Below are 20,847 nucleotides of genomic sequence, written 5' to 3' on the forward strand. Positions count from 1 at the left end.
AATTAGCAATTACTTTGACCTACAGGTGAGATCGTAAATTGATCATATATTCCCTATGGATTGGGTCATTGTTGATGGAAGTCAATAGTAATAGATATTCTCAATAGAAACACCATGGTATCTCTTGGGATTGAGACAATGTGTCCTTTTAGGTGATCCTAAAGAGATATGTTCATGGAAATTATGGTCATAGTAGTTCCTTAAGTGGAACTTGACATAGGCTCTTTGAGAACTTAGATATGTCGATTGAATGCACAATATGAGGATTTTTAATTCAAGGATTGTAGAGGTAGTCTTGAAAGGCTGATAGCTTTCACCTTGGTAGACTATGGACATTAGTTCATGGGAAGACTGAACACAATAGATAGCAAGTCACGGACCCCAACACTTGGTGTCTCGTTATTATTTACATAGGATACTAGAATTCAGTTGATTCTCTGTAGTGGGATGTTGAATCAACTTTAGAATTGGATTTTGAAGGAGCCATTATTCCTATGGGTCCCAATGGTCTTTGCTCTGAGCTCTTATACCTTGTTGGTGGCTCTACGTTCACTTTTGTGCATAAGGGTGTTTTGATAATTACGCAAGGTTGCATAGGAATAAGTGAACAAAGTCTTTGGATCAGGATAATTGATTAATTAATAAACCTTATTGGGTTAATTAATCAATTAGAACCCATTTTGGGTTAGATTGTGTAACCCAAGCCCATGTGGGATCAAGTTACTTAAGTTCACTTATGAACCCTATAAATACCCCTTAAGGATTACAGTTTTCATAACTTTTGTTTTCCACCGCCCAGAGAGATTGAGAGTCATAACCTCCACCCTCTTTTCCTCTCCATCGGAAGTATGTCAAGATCAAGGTTGGAGTCTTCGGATAGAAGATCGTAGGTTTACGAGACTTCCAACAACTTGAAGATTGTCTTCAACACTTGGGATTTAAGGTTTTGGAACATCCAAACCTAAATATTAGATCTTTAACCCTAAAAAATCATTTTTTTTTTTTAAATTTCTTTTACTTCCATTGCTTAGATCTAAGATGCCAACAAGCCCAACTAGGGCTAAGGTTACTTAATATAGCTCACTTGGGTTTTGATTAATTAATTAGCTTTACTAAGCCCCAATTAATTAATCTTCTCAATATTCAAAAAGTACATTCACAAAATCTACTATAATCTTCTATTTTTACCAAAACACCCTTATGCACATTTATGAACTACAAACCCAAAATCCCTTAATCAAACATGCCACCATAAATTAAGAGCCCGAGCAAGAACCATTGGGACTATAGGAAAATACCGACTCTCTTATAATCCAATTTTGAAGTTAACTCAATCACTTCACTAAAGAGAGTTGATTGCACTCCAATATCTTATGAAATTACAACAAGGTAAAGCTTGGGTTCATGACCTATTATCCACTATATGCAAACTTCTCATGAATTGGTGTTCATAATCTAACAGGGTAGTGCAATCAACCTCTCAAAGTTACCTCTCTAATCCTTGAGTTATAGATCTTCCTATTGTGTGATCAACTAACATACTCTAGTTCACAAAGAGCATATGTCAAATTCCACTAATCAACTGACATATTTTATCTCACAAAGAGTATATGCCAAATTCCATTTAAGAAATTACTATATCATATGTCCTTAGGATCACTCAAAGTGTCTATCTTAATCTCATAATATATGATAGTGTCTATAATGAGAATACATGTTTTCCTTAGTCTTCATCAATACTAATTCAATCTGTAGGGAATATATGATCACATTAACATCTCACCCATAGGTCAAAGTCTTTTATTGATTTCAACACAGGCTTGATATCCTCTCAAGATTAAAAGTCTATGTAGTATAAGAGCTTGATGAATCATGACTACTTGATAGCTTATGTCATAAATTATTGTAGATCATGTCCAATATGTAACCATACAAACTAGTTCACTTATCATGGAAACCTCATCATAGTGGCCAAAACAAGTCATCCCTCCAATTAAGAAGTAGTACACTACAATCTCTACTAAATAGTCTAAATCCATGAACTGATTGTGAACAACTACTTATCATCTTATGAGGAATCCGTAACTTGAATACTCTATGCAATAATGCATTTAAGTCATGTACAATGCAAGTGATATAGGCGTGAATGCTCATTTAATCAATTAATGCAAATAAGATAATAAAGGAAATTAAAGTCATAAATAAATAGATAATGAATCTAAAACTACTACATCATGTCATGCTTGCTAAGGCTCTATCCCAATAGTAGACACACAAGAGAGAGGGATTTAAGTGTTGATTTGTTTTTAAATTTTTAACTAAAATATATGCAAGAGACAATTTAAATAATATGAATAATAAAATATAAAAGGAAAAGAGATATATGAGAGATAATTTAAACAGTATGAATAGTGGAATATAAAGAGAGAGAAAAAAATTACAACTTAAGATTTTTATAACGATTTGATGCAACTTGACTTATATCCACTCTCTTCAAGCTCCAACTAAGATGAGGGTCTCATATTTCAAGGCTCCCAACCCAACCCTTCAAGATTTGTGATTGGATTATGGTTTGAATCACAAATTATATCTTGTGTTGAATTGGATATGATAATGGGGAGGTAGAGGAAGACCTATAATCCATACTTAGCTTATGTAACAACCAAACATGAAATCTCAATATAACACTTGAGTCAAAGAGCATTTAAAGAACTCGAGTCAACTATTTGATGTGATTGGACTAAGATGTATAGTGTTGAAGATATCACGTACACTTGTTTTGGAGAGTTCCACCGTAGTGTGTATCTCATATTATATGCGTTTAGTGACTAGTTAAGAAAGTAAGTGAATGGATCTCTAATCCCTCACCATGTGAGTTTTTAGATTGTTATGATCATTTTCTATGTCTTATGTGACCCTTGACTATGTCGTAAGGCAAAGGTTTAGTGTATATTATTATAGTATATTGTTTATAGTCATGATTAGATGCAACTTAAAGGAACAGTACTAGAAAAGCAACTAAGGTTCAATGGCATGAGGGCTAAAGGGGAGACTATTTAGTGTTACATCCTAATCTTATCTTATGCTCATTGTTGACAACTTATATTGTTCACTAGCTAGGTTTTGCAATATAATTATGAGGAAACTACTAAAAGCATATCTTTAAAATATTTTTGAGAAGGATAAAAGATGCTTAATTAATTTTATGTAACCAAATGGGTGTGAGGTATACCAAGGTATTTTAGGATGAACTACATTGCTCCATGTGAGATTCGGTATAGTACTCTTGATTTTCTTTTATATGCCAAGCATAATTCATTGGTTGGTATGAACCAAAAGATATTGTTGAGATAGTTGTACATTTAGTGCTCAACCCACTATGATCAAATGGGATGTGGGTGGACTATATTATCTAATTTGTGTCACCCAAAGTCTACAAACCCATTAAATTAGGTAGCCTTATAAAAGGGCTATCAAACGGAGCCCACTTAATAAAAGAGTATGAAAGGCTATCTAATTGAACCTATACATTAGTTACTCCTCTCTCCCCTTAAGAACACTAGTGAAAAAGGCAATTTCATTTTTGAAGTTTTATCTCCTCTCTCTTGCATCTCGTACATACGAGACTTTTAAGTTGTAGACATGCATGATTGGCTCTCATAATTTTTCACTACTATGGCATAAGTGTTTAAAGCATTAGAAGGCACATTAATTCAAAGATCCTTGGCCTTTTTTTCTTGCAAACTTCCTATTAGGTATTTAAGTATTTTTAATTTATTTAATTACATGCTTTAATATAATTAATGAAAAAACTTTAATATTTCACTTCTCGGATATACGATAGTTTTAACACCAAGAAAATATTTCCTTTTCCCTTTTCTTTTGGTTATAACCAATCCTAATGGGACGAAATCCAAATTGTGGGTACTTGTAGCAAATGATAAAAGAGTAAATTACATACGTGAGACAATTATAAATGTGCATGTTGTATTGTATCTAAGTTTATCAAATATTGACATTGTAGTGATGCAAGGCTTATTAATTCATGAAAAGCCCATTTAGTATACTTTCTAGGTCACCCATATAATTAATTTGGCATCATAAATAAAAAGCAAAGTGCTTCAATATTAATACAATAAGGTAAGCAAATCAATATCAATGCCATTCATTTATTGGCGTCCATGGATCATAATCATGAGATGATAAGAGTTAGGTTCCATTTGAGCTTTGTTTCCTTTGCGATACTTTTGTGATGTTTAAAAGATGGTGAAGAATAGACATATTTAGGATCACCGACCGTATCAGAGGATGATATTTTTATATCCTTTGGATTTTGAAAAGGACAAGGAAAATTATGAGAGATATGGTTAAGCAATAAGAGATAAAAGAGTTAGGTCCAATTATTGGTGGTTTGATTTTTGTGATATTTTGTAGAGAACAACAATCAAGAAAGAAAAGAAAAAAATATTGAAAATTAAATTAAATAATATCCAAAAGTACATTGTTTGAACTTGAAATTTTTGGTACATTTAAGGTATGCTTGAATTCAAAAAGTTTGAGGGAAAAAAGTTAAGAAGAAAAAATAGTATAAAAATATAAAAATAAGAAAATGTATATATAAAAAAATTCTCAAATTTGATTGTTCACCAAAAAAAAAAACAAAACAAAACAAAACAAAAAGGCTAAAAATTTTCTCAATATTTTCTTTTAGGTTATGTTTGATTCCTAAAAATGATCAGTAAAAGGAAAAAAATATTAAGAAAAATAATTTTCTCAAGTTAAATATAATTAAAATTAATAAGAAGTTTATATCTTTTAAAATTATTTAATCTTTATATAGAAAAGTTAAAATAAGTAAAAAAAAAAATTGAAACAATATATAAAAATAATTTATTAACTTTAAATTTAATTTTTTGTTTTTTCTTTACTTTTTTTTCTTTTACTTTTCCTTCTTATTTTCTTTTCTTTGTATTTTCCTACAAATTTTTTTGAAACCTAATATAGCCTTAAGGGAATGGAAAGAAAAATTTTAATGGGTTTTTCTCTCTTTTTTGTTATCATTTTTTCTCATGCCTTTTATCTTATTATTCATTTTTAACCTTTTTTTTTTCATTTTTCTAGCACTTTTCATGAAAATTATGAAAAGAGAAAAAAAAAAAATCATGAAGGGAATGTAAAAACTTGTATAAGAAAACTATTAATATTCAATCAACAAACAAATCAAAATCATTGGATTAAAATATATTATTTTTGTGAAGGACTCCATGAAGAGATGATCAAAATGCCCATCCACCAAAGAAAAGAAAAAAGGAAAAAAAGCTTCAAAAGAGATGTTAGTTATTTGACTTGGTGACAAAGAAAATGCCACGAGGATAAGAGTTGAATTTGTGGTGCATGTGCATGTGCATGTGCAGCAGAGTTAGGTTAGATTCTACTAGTAAGAGCTAAATCTATAGTGCCAAATTGCCAGTCACTTTATGTATCTTTTTCTTCTGCAATCCCTTTCAGTTTGAGTTCTGTGATTGGATATTTGATTTGAAATTCCCTCTATCCTCCAATTTTAAAGTCCAAGTTTGGTAGTGACTCTTCATGACTACCTCATTGCTTTGTTGCCCCACAAGTTTGGCTGCTTTCTCTTTTGCACGCTTATCCAACATAAATAAATGAATAAATTCAAATATAAAACTTTAGTTTATTAAAAAAAATGTAGATACTTGTTTTAGCTAAAGTTATGCACATAGGAGTGATATATTACTGGTGAGACATTTCTTTAATATTGAAAGCTCTGTTTAGGATAGTGGTTTTGAAAATAGTCGGGGCAGATATTTTTATAGAATAAAATTTTATTTAGGAATTTAAAATATTTTTCACTTTTTCTATGTTTTTAAATATGTTTTAAGTATAATTTTTATTTGTAGCATTTTACTTTTAATCATTTTTTTATATTTATATAATTATTTTTAAAAAATGGTTTTTTAGAATAATTTTTGAAAATTGTTCTATGATGTTTTCTAAAACAAATATATGTTTTGAAACCTGAAATGTTTCTAACATATTTTTAATATTTTTAAATGTATTTTAGAAATAAATTTTATGTTTAGTACTTTATTTTTAGTCATTTTATACATTTTTATAATTATTTTTTAAAGCAATTCTCAAAAAACAAGTGAAAACACTTCATTTTCTATTTTTAAGAACATAAAACAATTTTTGGTTGTTAAACATATGTTCCTCATTTTTTGTTCTAAAAAAAAACTGTTCTCGAAAATAATTATTAAACTTACTATTATTTTCTATTTTTAAAAATAGAAAATTGTTATCTGTTTTAGTTTTTATGAAATTTATTTTCCTTTTTTCTTTATTTTGGAGGAGTGAAAATTGTTTCTAAAGACATTTATCAAACAGTGTTGAAGTCACTATTTCTTAAATTTAACCTAGTGTGTAGTGTTGAAAGAGCACAAGAACTATAAAAAATTGGAGATCTATTGATATTTTATGAATTTATTCACAAATTTTTATAAAAAAAATTATAATTAATATCATGGAAATATCAAATATGCTATCATATGATATACCCCATTGCTTAGAAAACATATATATATATATATATATATATAGATATCTTCACAAAAGCCAAAACTTATTCTTATCTTGTGAAATATGTTAAAAAATAAAAATAATATATTTATATGTTCACAAAAGCCAAAACCTAATCTTATCTTGTGAAATATGATAGGTAATTAAAAAATAAAAATAATCACTAAAGTCTTTTTTTTAACTTATAACTTAGAAATGAACTTTATGACAATGACAAGATATGAAATTAAAAAAAGAGAAAAGATTTTTTCTTGCCTCTTTTAGATAATATGATAGTTAAAAATGGGAAACAACCAAAACCCAACTCATTGTTAGGTAGCTATGGTCAATAATTGATTAAAAAATCTGTGCCGACCATTTCTATAACCAAAGTTAAATTAAGTACAATTATTGAATATTAATTGACAAAAAGCAAGATGTTGAGAATTTTTTGTCTTGTGGTTGTGTATGAAAGGTAGGAATGAAACGTCAACTTTGAAAATTTGTTACATGATTACTAAGCACTCTCAAAATGTTGTTGAGCCTTTAATACTGTAATCCTTTTGCTAAACATGATAAATGGTTTGCTTGCTCATGAATAAAGCATGGAAGAAGAAAATAGATTAGAAAAAAATTGTTCAAGTACACAACTTTTAAAATTTATGGACACATTTTCAAACATCTCTTTTTCATTTTGAAAAAAATGAGTGGTAATTATTTGGGCATGTCTTTATGATAATGTACACTAGTTTGCCATAAAAATATTTAAAATAAATAAATAAATAAATTTCTAAATTTAAATATTTCTCTAAAATTTTATTAAAGTAATGCTTTCTTGCAATGATGTATATATGGTTAAAAACAATCACTAGTTTGATGAATATTTGAAAAGATATTTAGATTTAGATTTTTTTTTTCCAAAAACAATATTTTAATGGTAAACTAAAGTTCTATTTGATAAGTATTTTCGAAAATAATTTTTTAGAATAGTTAAAAGTTTGTTTGGAAACATAAAATGTTTTTAATATTTTTAAATATATTTTAAAAATAATTTTTATATCTAATATTTTATTATAAATAAATAAAAACAATGAAAATAATTAAAAAGATGTTCTTTGAAAATACTATGGGTATGTTTGGGAACTGTTTTTTAGAGCAATTTTCTATTTTCTATGAAAAAAACACAAAAAAAACATTTAACAAATAAAAACTATTTCATGTTTTGTATTCTCAAGAACATAAAATAAAATGTTTTGAGATAATATCTTTTAGTTGTTTTATATTGTTTTTACTTATTTTCTAAGGACTGTTTTAAGAAATAATTATACAAACATGTAGAACAATTTAAAATTAAACATCACATATAAAAATTATTTTTAAAACAAATTTAAAAATATTAAAAGCAAGTTAAAATATTTTAGGTTTTCAAATAAATTTTTGTTTTACAAAAATTAGAGAACAATTTTCAAAAATTATTCTCAAAAAATGTTTTTCATAATTGTTTTCAAAAACAATTACCAAACAAATTTTATATTTAATGTTCTTAAGAATAAAAAAATAAGAAAATACATTTGCAATTAAAAAAAAACAATTTTCTGATTGCCAAATATATTTTTCTACTTTTTTATTATAAAAAATATAAAACTATTTTTAAAAATAGTTACCAAATAGGCTTGAAATTCTTTCCCCGCTCTTGTGGGATGTGTGTTTTTATACTTTTTTATTACAAAAAAATATAAAACTATTCTTAAAAATAGTTACTAAGAGATTCTCTCCTCGCTCTTGGATGGATTTTACACCTTCAAAATTATTATTTTAATAGTAAAACAAGATAGGAATTTATATTATAAACCCTAAATAAATAAAATAAAATACTTATTAATATTACTTCATGGTTTTTTTTTTCTCAAATTATTCTCAAAACATGTGTGCATGGATTTTTTTTATTATTTATATATAAATCTTGTTTCAATTTTGTTTACTTATAAAATTTTAAATGTGGTTCACACGAAAATACTATTACGTTGGTTAAATCATGAGCCTTTAAAAGTGTGATCCTTTTGCTAAAAATGATAAACGGTTTCCTTACTCATGAATAAAGTATGGAAGAAGAAAATAGATAAGAAAAAAATTGTTCAAGTACACAACTTTTAAAATTTATGGACACATTTTCAAACATCTCTTTTTCATTTTGAAAAAAATGAGTGGTAATCATTTGGGCATGTCTTTATGATAATGTACACTAGTTTGCCATAAAAATATTTTTTTTAAAATAAATAAATTTCTAAATTTAAATATTTCTCTAAAATTTTATTAAAGTAATGCTTTCTTGCAATGATGTATATATGGTTAAAAACAATCACTAGTTTGATGAATATTTGAAAAGATATTTAGATTTAGATTTTTTTTCCAAAAACAATATTTTAATGGTAAACTAAAGTTCTATTTGATAAGTATTTTCGAAAATAATTTTTTTGAATAGTTAAAAGTTTGTTTGGAAACATAAAATGTTTTTAATATTTTTAAATATATTTTAAAAATAATTTTTCTATCTAATATTTTATTATAAATAAATAAAAACAATGAAAATAATTAAAAAGATGTTCTTTGAAAATACAATGGGTATGTTTGGGAACTGTTTTTTAGAGCAGTTTTCTATTTTCTATGAAAAAAACACAAAAAAAACATTTAACAAATAAAAACTATTTCATGTTTTGTATTCTCAAGAACATAAAATAAAATGTTTTGAGATAATATCTTTTAGTTGTTTTATATTGTTTTTACTTATTTTCTAAGGACTGTTTTAAGAAATAATTATACAAACATGTAGAATAATTTAAAATTAAACATCACATATAAAAATTATTTTAAAACAAATTTAAAAATATTAAAAGCAAGTTAAAATATTTTAGGTTTTCAAATAAATTTTTGTTCTACAAAAATTAGAGAACAATTTTCAAAAATTATTCTCAAAAAATGTTTTTCATAATTGTTTTCAAAAACAATTACCAAACAAATTTTATATTTAATGTTCTTAAGAAAAAAAAAATAAGAAAATACATTTGCAATTAAAAAAAAAAAACAATTTTCTGATTACCAAATATATTTTTCTACTTTTTTATTATAAAAATATATAAAACTATTTTTAAAAATAGTTACCAAATAGGCTTGAAATTCTTTCCTCGCTTTTGTGGGATGTGTGTTTTTCTACTTTTTTATTACAAAAAAATATAAAACTATTCTTAAAAATAGTTACTAAGAGATTCTCTCCTCGCTCATGGATGGATTTTACACCTTCAAAATTATTATTTTAATAGTAAAACAAGATAGGAATTTATATTATAAACCCTAAATAAATAAAATAAAATACTTATTAATATTACTTCATGGTTTTTTTTTTCAAATTATTCTCAAAACATGTGTGCATGGATTTTTTATATTATTTATATATAAATCTTGTTTCAATTTTGTTTACTTATAAAATTTTAAATGTGGTTCACACGAAAATACTATTACGTTGGTTAAATCATGAGCCTTTAAAAGTGTGATCCTTTTGCTAAAAATGATAAACGGTTTCCTTACTCATGAATAAAGTATGGAAGAAGAAAATAGATTAGAAAAAAATTGTTCAAGTATACAACTTTTAAAATTTATGGACACATTTTCAAACATCTCTTTTTCATTTTGAAATAAAATGAGTGGTAATTATTTGGGCATGTCTTTATGATAATGTACACTAGTTTGCCATAAAAATATTTTTTTTTTAAATAAATAAATTTCTAAATTTAAATATTTCTCTAAAATTTTATTAAAGTAATGCTTTCTTGCAATGATGTATATATGGTTAAAAACAATCACTAGTTTGATGAATATTTGAAAAGATATTTAGATTTAGATTTTTTTCCAAAAACAATATTTTAATGGTAAACTAAAGTTCTATTTGATAAGTATTTTCGAAAATAATTTTTTAGAATAGTTAAAAGTTTGTTTGGAAACATAAAATGTTTTAATATTTTTAAATATATTTTAAAAATAATTTTTATATCTAATATTTTATTATAAATAAATAAAAACAATGAAAATAATTAAAAAGGTGCTCTTTGAAAATACTATGGGTATGTTTGGGAACTGTTTTTTAGAGCAGTTTTCTATTTTCTATGAAAAAAACACAAAAAAAAAACATTTAACAAATAAAAACTATTTCATGTTTTGTATTCTCAAGAACATAAAATAAAATGTTTTGAGATAATATCTTTTAGTTGTTTTATATTGTTTTTACTTATTTTCTAAGGACTGTTTTAAGAAATAATTATACAAACATGTAGAATAATTTAAAATTAAACATCACATATAAAAATTATTTTTAAAACAAATTTAAAAATATTAAAAGCAAGTTAAAATATTTTAGGTTTTCAAATAAATTTTTGTTCTACAAAAATTAGAGAACAATTTTCAAAAATTATTCTCAAAAAATGTTTTTCATAATTGTTTTCAAAAACAATTACCAAACAAATTTTATATTTAATGTTCTTAAGAATAAAAAAAAATAAGAAAATACATTTGCAATTAAAAAAAAAAAAACAATTTTCTGATTACCAAATATATTTTTCTACTTTTTTATTATAAAAATATATAAAACTATTTTTAAAAATAGTTACCAAATAGGCTTGAAATTCTTTCCTCGCTTTTGTGGGATGTGTGTTTTTCTACTTTTTTATTACAAAAAAATATAAAACTATTCTTAAAAATAGTTACTAAGAGATTCTCTCCTCGCTCTTGGATGGATTTTACACCTTCAAAATTATTATTTTAATAGTAAAACAAGATAGGAATTTATATTATAAACCCTAAATAAATAAAATAAAATACTTATTAATATTACTTCATGGTTTTTTTTTTTTTCAAATTATTCTCAAAACATGTGTGCATGGATTTTTTTTATTATTTATATATAAATCTTGTTTCAATTTTGTTTAATTATAAAATTTTAAATGTGGTTCACACGAAAATACTATTACGTTGGTTAAATCATGAGCCTTTAAAAGTGTGATCCTTTTGCTAAAAATGATAAACGGTTTCCTTACTCATGAATAAAGTATGGAAGAAGATGGAAGAAGAAAATAGTTTAGAAAAAAATTGTTCAACTACACAACTTTTAAAATTTATGGACACATTTTCAAACATCTCTTTTTCATTTTGAAAAAAATGAGTGGTAATTATTTGGGCATGTCTCTATGATAATGTACACTAGTTTGACATAAAAATAATTTTTTTTAAAAAAAAATTCTAAATTTAGATATTTCTCTAAAATTTTATTAAAGTAATGCTTTCTTGCAATGATGTATATATGGTTAAAAAAAATCACTAGTTTGATGAATATTTGAAAAGATATTTAGATTTAGATTTAGATTTTTTTTCCTAAAAACAATACTTTAATGGTGAACTAAAGTTCTATTTGATAAATATTTTTCGAAAATAGTTTTTTAGAATAGTTAAAAGTTTGTTTGAAAACATAAATTTTTTTTAATATTTTTAAAATAAATTTTATATCTAATGCTTTATTAAAAATAAATAAAAACAATGAAAATAATTAAAAAGATATTCTTTTAAAATACAATGGGTCTGTTTGAAAATTGTTTTTTAAAGCAGTTTTATGCTTTTTATGACAAAAAAACACAAAAAAAAAATGTTTAACAAATAAAAATTATTTTAGATTTTCTATTCTCAAAAACAAAAAATAAAATTTTTTTAGAGAACATTTTTTAGTTGTTTTATATTGTTTTCGCTTATTTTCTGATGACTATTTTAAGAAATAATTATACAAACATATGAAATAATTTAAAATAAAACATTAGATATAAAAACTATTTTTAAAACATATTTAAAAATATGAAAAGCAAGTTAAAATATTTTAGGTCTTCAAACAAATTTTTGTTCTAAAAAAATCAAAGAATAATTTTCAAAAATTATTTTCAAAAACTATTTTTCATAATTATTTTCAAAAACAGTTACCAAATGAAATTTATATTTTATGTTCTTAAGAGTAGAAAATATTTGCCATTAAAAAATAATTTTTCGATTACCAAATGTGTTTTTCTACTTTTTTTATTATAAAAAATATAAAACTATTTTTAAAAATAGTTACTAAACCGGCCTAAGATTCTCTCCTCACTCTTGTGGGATGGATTTACACCTTCAAAATTATTATTTTAATAGTAAAACAAGATAGGAATTTATATCATAAACCCTAAATAAATAAAATAAAATAATTATTAATATGACTTTATGGTTTTTTTTTCAATTTATTCTCAAAACATGTGTGCATGGCTTTTTTTATTTATTATTATTTATATATAAATCTTGTTTCAACTTTGTTTACTTATGAAATTTTAAATGTGATTCTCATGAAAATACTATTATGTTCATTAAATCATGACTACCTTCTATCATTGCATATTAATATATCAACTCAGTACGAACTACTAAGTTAGGGTGATCTTAAATGTACTTATCTTTTGTACATCTCATTTTAAAAAAAAAAAAAAAAAAAGTGGGGATGACGTGACAAAAGAGGAGTGCATTTAATATTCTTTTCAAAAATTTAAAAAATTTAAAATTTTAAAAATTTCTTGATTAAACAAACCATTGATTCCCTTAATAACAATATTATTTGATGTGATTAAATTTTTAGTTTTTTTTTTTTATTTATGGAAAGAAACAATAGAGTAGAATATCTACACATTTAATTAAAAGAAAAGGCCCGATAATCTTCAAAGTCAAACGTTTATAACATCTTTAGAAAAATATAACGTCTAAGTAAAAGACCTTAAATTCTAGATATTTTTTTTAGTCAAACAATTGGTTGTTTTATTTGCTTCTCTATAAATATGTCAATAAATAAAAACATTAAGGTTTTGTATTATTTTTCGAATTTTTTCATTAACAACATAATTGAACTAGGAATGTTACTCTTTTTGTTATAACTATATCACTATTTTTTAGTCACTTTCATTCTCTGGGTTTAAGAACTCATTGTTCTTAACAACTAATACACCATATTTAAAAGTCATATATTTTGCAATAATTATTAATGCATTATTCATATGCTTATTTGCAATCATTTGTATTATGCCATTAGAGTTTCTAATAACCCATCTTGATATACTTCTATTCTTTACCCTTGAACCATCAAAGTTTAATTTGAAATTTCTACTAATTGGAGGAATCTAACGAACCCATTTTAGAACCACATATTCCTATAGATTTTGACAGTTAAAGGTAACTTTCTCGAGAAAGGGATTGGGTTGGATCTTCTTAAACATTATTTGATTTTTATGGATCTGTATATTCCACAAAATGATAACAATTTTTTCCCTATAACGGTTGAAAATTTTGTAATTAATTAATTTGTTTAAAGTTACCCTTTAATAATAAATATTATATGATAATCAATAAACTATATTCTTAGGTGTTATTTTTAAAATCAGAAAATGATACTAATTTTTATATAAAATACAAGAATTTTTTTTAAAGATTTATCTTAAAACTTATTTCAAAAAATTGAGGCTTAGGTTTTAAAAAATTTGAAAATAATTTTTAAAAATATAATGTAATTTGATGGTTCTTATACTAACTTGGAAACTAAAGTTGTGTTTGTTTTTAACTCAATTTAAATAGAATTTAATTTAATTTTAAATATAATTTAATAATATTAAATATTAAGTAGTTTTTTATATATATATATATATATATATATTAAATATTAAGTATTAAGTATTAAGAGAGCTAGAGTCATGTTTGGAATGTATTTTGGTTATTCCAAAAAATTATTTTTAATATTTAATAAAAAGTTAAATATTTTTAATTTTTTTTATTCAATTAAAATTTTTAAAATAAGTAATAAATAAAAAAAATTAAAAATAAATCATGAAAGACCCAAACATTCTCTTAGTGTTAATTTTTTATTTTTAAAATTAGAAAATATGAATGAATCCAACCTTCCCCTGTTTATCAACTCAATTTTTAGTTTTAATTTTGAACACCGCCGACGTGGGACCAAGATAGCTGCTAACATTGCCACGTTTTTACACAAACAACCGTCACAGTCGCATAATCTTCCAAAGCAGCACTCTCCGAACTCGCCACCGTGTCAAACGTCAGAAGAATCGACGGCTAGCGGTACCTGACCATCACATTTACAGCGGTAACGATAAAAGAAGCTTCCCCACTTAAAAAACGACACTACCCCGACACTGCATTGAGTGTTGTACAGTTGTACGTTGTCAAATCAATGACGTATGACTAGTACGACTGATGTGAACTTTTTTCCACGTGGCATGCACGCCTGTGGATGATGGTGTGAAGGGGGGCTGTTCCCAGTTGCACGGCATGAATGTGAACCATCGGATTGTGATGGGTCCCTCCAGGATATCATATGTATGGTCAAAGTCAATGATGTGATGATGAGACAAAAAGGACTGCGGTTGTTTTTTGTGTTGGTGGCGTGTTGTACGTTGAGAGCTCAACACCTTTATCCTCCACGCTTCAGTTGTACAATCTTTGCGGCAATGGTTGACAAAAAATCAGTACCCTTTCTTTTTTTTTTCTTTATTTTAGGTTAAATAGGTTTCCAAAATCAAACAGTCCCTAAATCATTGGACAGCCGACAATCTTCTAACTTCACATATTTGAGGTCTTCCTATGAGCATACAAAAATTGTGTATCACGTATCACCTATGCTTGAATATTGGTCCCAACCTACTACAAAGACCAATCGAGATTAATAATTTGTCGATAATTTTTTTTGTAAAAGCCCGATAACAAGCAAGATTCATCACTCAATAATGAATACGAACAATCTAAAATGAATATCTAATTCTCGTGACAAATAATGGATGTACAAGGTCGTACCTATGATCTATTTAAAAATAGAAATGTGATTAATTATTTTGTAATAAAATATTTTTGTAAAATATTATATTATATTTAAATGTAAACAAAAGCAAATGCTAGACGTATAACCTATTCTTATCATAATTATTTTTGTGATGTGAATTTAAAGTATTTATTGGTGTCACACTCAATGTGATGCTCATGGCAACGATATGGTTGTGGCATATATTTATTTATTTATTAAAAAATAAAACCATTTTTGTGTTTTATGTGATGAAAGAAATTGATATCATTCAACATAAAAAAAGACTTTGCTTGATTTATGTTTTTTTTAATGCTTAAAAATAATTATTTTAATAAAAATTTCAAATACTAAAAGATTAGAAGCCCTCGTATGATAGAAGAAATTAATATCGTTCAATAAGAATTAAGAACTTGTTTGATAATGATTTTAGAAAATGTTTTAGTTTTTTTAATACTTGAAAATAATTCTTTTCATAAAAAAAAGTTTTAAAAATTTGAAATACTAAAAATATTAGAAATGTTTACTATGATTACTATCAAACAAATTTTAAAATGTTTAATACAAAATCAGTTAATAGTTGAATATAAATTAAGAATGTATTTTTATATTATCCAAAAATAATTTTGTAAAATGTTAGATTCTATTTGGTAACTATTTTTTAAAATAATTTTAAAAAATAGTTTTTAAAAATTGTTCTATAATATTTTATAAAACAAAAATCTGATTGAAAAACTAAAATATTTTTAACTTATTTTTAAATATATTTTAAACATAAATTTTATATCAAATGTTTTTTTAGAATATAAAATTGTTTCAAAAAACAATTCTCAAACAAACCTTTATAACACGTGGAATGTCCATTTTTTTCCAAAAAAAAAAAAAAAAAACTCGCAACCGCCCTCCCCCCAAAAATAAAATAATAATAAAAAATAAAAATTATTAAATTTCATTATTTATTTCCCATCCTTCCTATTTATGTTTGGTTGTTGTTGAATAACTCTTCAAAAAGAAAATTGTGGTCCAAAACGAATCATTCCACAATTTCAGATTCCAGACACCAGATGTGGGTGGTTATACAAAGAAACTTTATTTTTTATTATTTTTTATTTTCTGAAAAGCTCATAGAGAGTGGATCCTAGCAGCTTGTGGTCAAATACTGGTACAAGGAGGCTTGTGGGCCGTACATTTTCGTGAAAAATGGGGTGTGTTTGGTGGAGATTTGACTCCAAGCTTATCCTCTTTCAAACGTAATTAGAAAAACCCACACCAACGCAAATCATGTTCACAACTTACAAATTAATCCACACCACTCAATTAAGCTTGAATTTATATTTTTAAAACAAAATTTAAAAATATTAAAATAATCAAATAAATATTTAGGCATTGTCATATACCTGTTTTGGTGAAAAAATTGTCTCTTATGAAATAACATCTTTAATTTTTTAGTCTTTTAATATGGACACATGTTTTTGTCTAGGAGACATATCTATGATATTAAATATTTCTTATTTCATTTCGCATTTTAAAGTGATTTTTCGTGTTCCCGTGAATACAAGACGTTCGTTTTCTTGAGAATAAGAAGAAGTTATTTTGTTTTATTAAATACAAATGAGCTGTCCCATTTTGTCGAGCACGCGGATCTCCTCTTAACCTTTTTCCATTACATACCCATCTTGACTTATATTTTTAAAAATAAAAAATTAAAAGTTATTACTAATTTAAAAGTTATTACTAAATACTTTTTTGAATATGACTCTTCAAGTATATGGAGGGATTGTTTCCAATATTCCAAAGTACTACATTACAAATGTCACGGTCAAAGAGGAAAATATTTTCTTCATAACTATAGTGAAGTAGCTACCTAGGAAGTGATTGCAAAGGTTGATATGAATCTCAACTCATTCATTGACCACCATTTGTGGACATAAACTATCAATTCTGATTTATTTTATTTTATGGACCCATAATTTTTTAAGTAATTAATTAAAATGATAATTTTATGAGAGAATTTGGATCCTTTATTGGAAATAAGATTGTGATTAATTTTGTTTATACTACAAAATATTCGATCAACAATGCATTGTCACTAAAAATCACGGCTTTTTGAATGCTTCATATTTTAGATTAGGGTTTTGAGATGTGCTTCATTCTCAATGGTAAAGGTTTAATCGAAAGATTTCAAAGAGTAATAGAAAACTCTCTCACTACGTACAAGAATGTTAACGATAGCTCAAACTATTATTGTGGTCTTGAGATATCCCGTAATAGAAAAATCTCCTCCAATGAATAAACCCAAATTAGTCATATCTGTATTTTGTCCGCTTCAAATAGACCATATCGGATCATAGGAAAAAAGGAGACAATTTTGTTGATTTGTATTTTTCTTAGCAATCAAACAAAATATAATTTGTTTCAAGGAGGAGATACCTTTTGCCTTTAGCGTTATGCCTTATTCCTATTCAAGTACCGGCATTCTAAGAGATATCCCGTGATAATAAAGCTCCCATAAGAAAGAAAAATCTTAATCATTGACCAATTAAAATAAGATTACAAGTGGATAAAGTCTTTAGTCTTCTAAGTTTAGTTGGATTAGCTTATAGGAGACTAGAATTGTATTTTCACATGCTTGGTAGAAAATATCTTCCAAAAATGAATCGGAGAGGGTTGGGTTTAGCTTTAGCTTGATTTGGTATAGAGGTTAATGGTTTGAAATGACGACTTTGACGTGATCTTGTGTTCGTTATTGAAGTCAAAATTTAATTAAATTGAGAAACTTAAAAGTGGGAAAATATTGATTGAATTTATAAATAAAAGAAGGTAAAAAGAATATAAGGATTTCTTCTTTAAACAATGATTAGGAGCACCGGTACGAGGATGACCCGTAAAGTTTTGTATAGCCGCAATGATAATAATAAATTCATGATTACAAATATGACCCCAAAGTGCTAATAGTCCACCCCACTTGTGGGTAATATTATTGCTGCTGTTATTTCCATTATCAAGGATGGCGAAGGGTAATTTGGTCATTTCGAGGGAACCGACCGGTTGGACTCGGAATGGACGGCGCTGGGTTAGGTGAGTGACGAAGCAAGGTTGCGGCATGTGCTGGCGTAGCTCCCACGAACACGGGTCGGTGAGGCTGTGGGCGGGCAGGGGCAGTGGCAGTGTGCGTAAATGTTGTCGGCATGGAGGGCAATTTCGTCAATATGTTTGTCGGCACGTGACACGCCATCCTTACCAAACAGAACAACTTCCCCCTTTTTTCACTGGAAAGTGGAAAGCCTACGCGACTAAAGTGCGCCGGTGGTCTATGCATGGCCTCACCGTCGAGTTGACATAAAAAGAATGGCGCTGGGCTGCTAGCTACGAGCGAGAATTTCTTCCTTGTGGGCCAACCCTGACAATGCGCACCCCCCGTACTTGGCGGGAATGAGTTTTCAGTTTGCTGTATGCGTGTATAGACATTTTGGGTATGAATCTACACCCTAATCTTCTGCGCACCGTAGGATTTGATGACTTTCTTTATCATGGGCCTGAATGGACACTTGGAGCTCACAAAGCCGTCCACTAGGTGGAGATACGTCCTGAGATCATGACACGTGGCTACATTGATGCTACCGAGGTAGGGAGAGTCCCTGCTCCTGAGCCGCAATTCTCGTCCGACGTCGGCGTACAACCATTGTGTGTCAACCACGCGCTTTGGTATCCAGCTGGGCAGTCCCGACACGCGGACGTCGTGATCCCCTGCCACGCCATTGTCGTCGATCACGAAGCCGGGGACTTTGGTTATGAGATCGTCGGAGTTTACTATGCGTAAGACTTTAGTGCCTTGCCTCTCCAGCTGGCAACGGAAGTTGCGGTTGCCGACGCGAGGGCCGCCGAAGGACACGACGGTGACAAGCGGGGCGCGGCTGAATGTGGTCTTAATGTCGTAGGCCGTGAGGATAGCGAGGGCCGCGCCGAGGCTGTGGCCGGTAATTGTGAGGCTTAGTGGCTCATCGCCGTAGGATTGAAGAAGACTGGCGACCTCTTCTCTGACCAAATCTTGTAAACTGGGTGACGTGGCTGTTCTGGAAGTGTACAAGCTGAGGAATCCTCTCTCCACCATACAATCGGAATGAGCACTAGGGAGAGGAGTGAGGGTGGCGCGTAGATTCTCCAGCCACTCCAAGCAAGTGGCGGTGCCCCTGTACGCAATTACCACGTCACGCCGACCAAGCCTGGCGATCTCCTCCTTGTCCTGACAGACTGCCACGTACCCAATCCAGCTAGACTCGGTGGCCACCCAGCTCGAGGCTTTCTTGATCCAACGTGGCAGCTGAATGCCAGATGTCGCGCGGAGATTCCTGGTAGGCCTATAACCGGTATTAGGCAAACCGGCGCCGTCGAGAATGAAGTTCTTTGGGAAGAGGCAAGTGGCATAGGTAGGAGAAGAGGAGTCGAAGTCAAAGGCCTTATAGGTAGCATCGACAAAGTCTCCGTAGCGGAGAATCTCGCACCGGAGTTTATCGTCCAGTGGGTCGAGTAAGCCATCCCAGTTTCTGATCCCCTGATACTCCATCCATCTCTTTCCCAATTTGACCAGTCTGGGATTCCCCCGCGAATGCACCCACTGACCCTCAACCTCTTTGCGCAAGCCTTCCCAATTCTTAGAACCTCTCTTCTCCATGAACCTCCTGGTGAAGGTAGCTGGCTGAGATGCTGTGATGCAGCTCCGGGATGTGAAGTCCCTGCTACTGTTGCTCACTATGCATGGCCCTAGTGGTTTGAGAGAAAGCCTCATTGTGAGAACGTCACCCCCTCTTATGGTATCAGAGGTTCTCCGCGACCGATGAATAATATCCTATTCAGTTGCATTATCACCACCACCCTTTTTATAAGCGAAGATGACAAAAAAGGGCAAAAAAGAAGTATAAAACAGAGATGAAGGAGAAAGAGTAAAAAAAAAAAAAAAAAAAAAAAAGGGCAAGTATGAAAAAGAGAAGCGTAGAGGAAGAGTAGGTGTATACGGTTGGTGGGGACCAGAGTTATAACTGGAAAAACTGCAGTTGGATACACACAAGGAAAAGTGACGGAGGGTGGGTGCTGCGGAGGGAAGATGGGTGGTAGGGCCCACGTTGAATCAGGCTGTAGAGTTTGACTTGGAGCCGAATTACTCACATCAAATGGCTACACGTGAGCATATGATCCCCACCCCTCTTCGATCGGCTCCACTTGCATCGGCTTCGCTACAGCCGCCGTTTTCACCAATTCCAATCTTTTGTTTTGTCCTTTCCCTTCTTTAACGTCGGATGAAAATAGTGGTGCGTTTGCAACTTTGCACGGTGAAGGAATGTTTTACAGTTGAAGGGACG

General features: G+C 28.5%; 1 protein-coding gene across 1 annotated transcript; it reads right to left on the reverse strand.

Annotated features, from left to right (window-relative positions):
- Window positions 1-18,362: 18,362 nt before the first annotated feature.
- Window positions 18,363-20,301, reverse strand: LOC117932714 (phospholipase A(1) DAD1, chloroplastic-like). The gene has a single exon (XM_034854004.1). It carries the CDS (start codon window positions 20,274-20,276, stop codon window positions 18,972-18,974), a length of 1,305 nt encoding a protein of 434 aa, XP_034709895.1. The 5' UTR covers window positions 20,277-20,301; the 3' UTR covers window positions 18,363-18,971.
- Window positions 20,302-20,847: the final 546 nt, after the last annotated feature.

The sequence above is a fragment of the Vitis riparia genome, chromosome 15 (genome assembly GCF_004353265.1).
Source record: "Vitis riparia cultivar Riparia Gloire de Montpellier isolate 1030 chromosome 15, EGFV_Vit.rip_1.0, whole genome shotgun sequence".
Taxonomy (NCBI): Eukaryota; Viridiplantae; Streptophyta; class Magnoliopsida; order Vitales; family Vitaceae; genus Vitis; species Vitis riparia.

What these genes read in the sequence shown, in the direction of transcription:
- LOC117932714 (XM_034854004.1), bottom strand. Translation starts at nt 20,276, where the DNA reads ATGAGGCTTTCTCTCAAACCACTAGGGCCATGCATAGTGAGCAACAGT.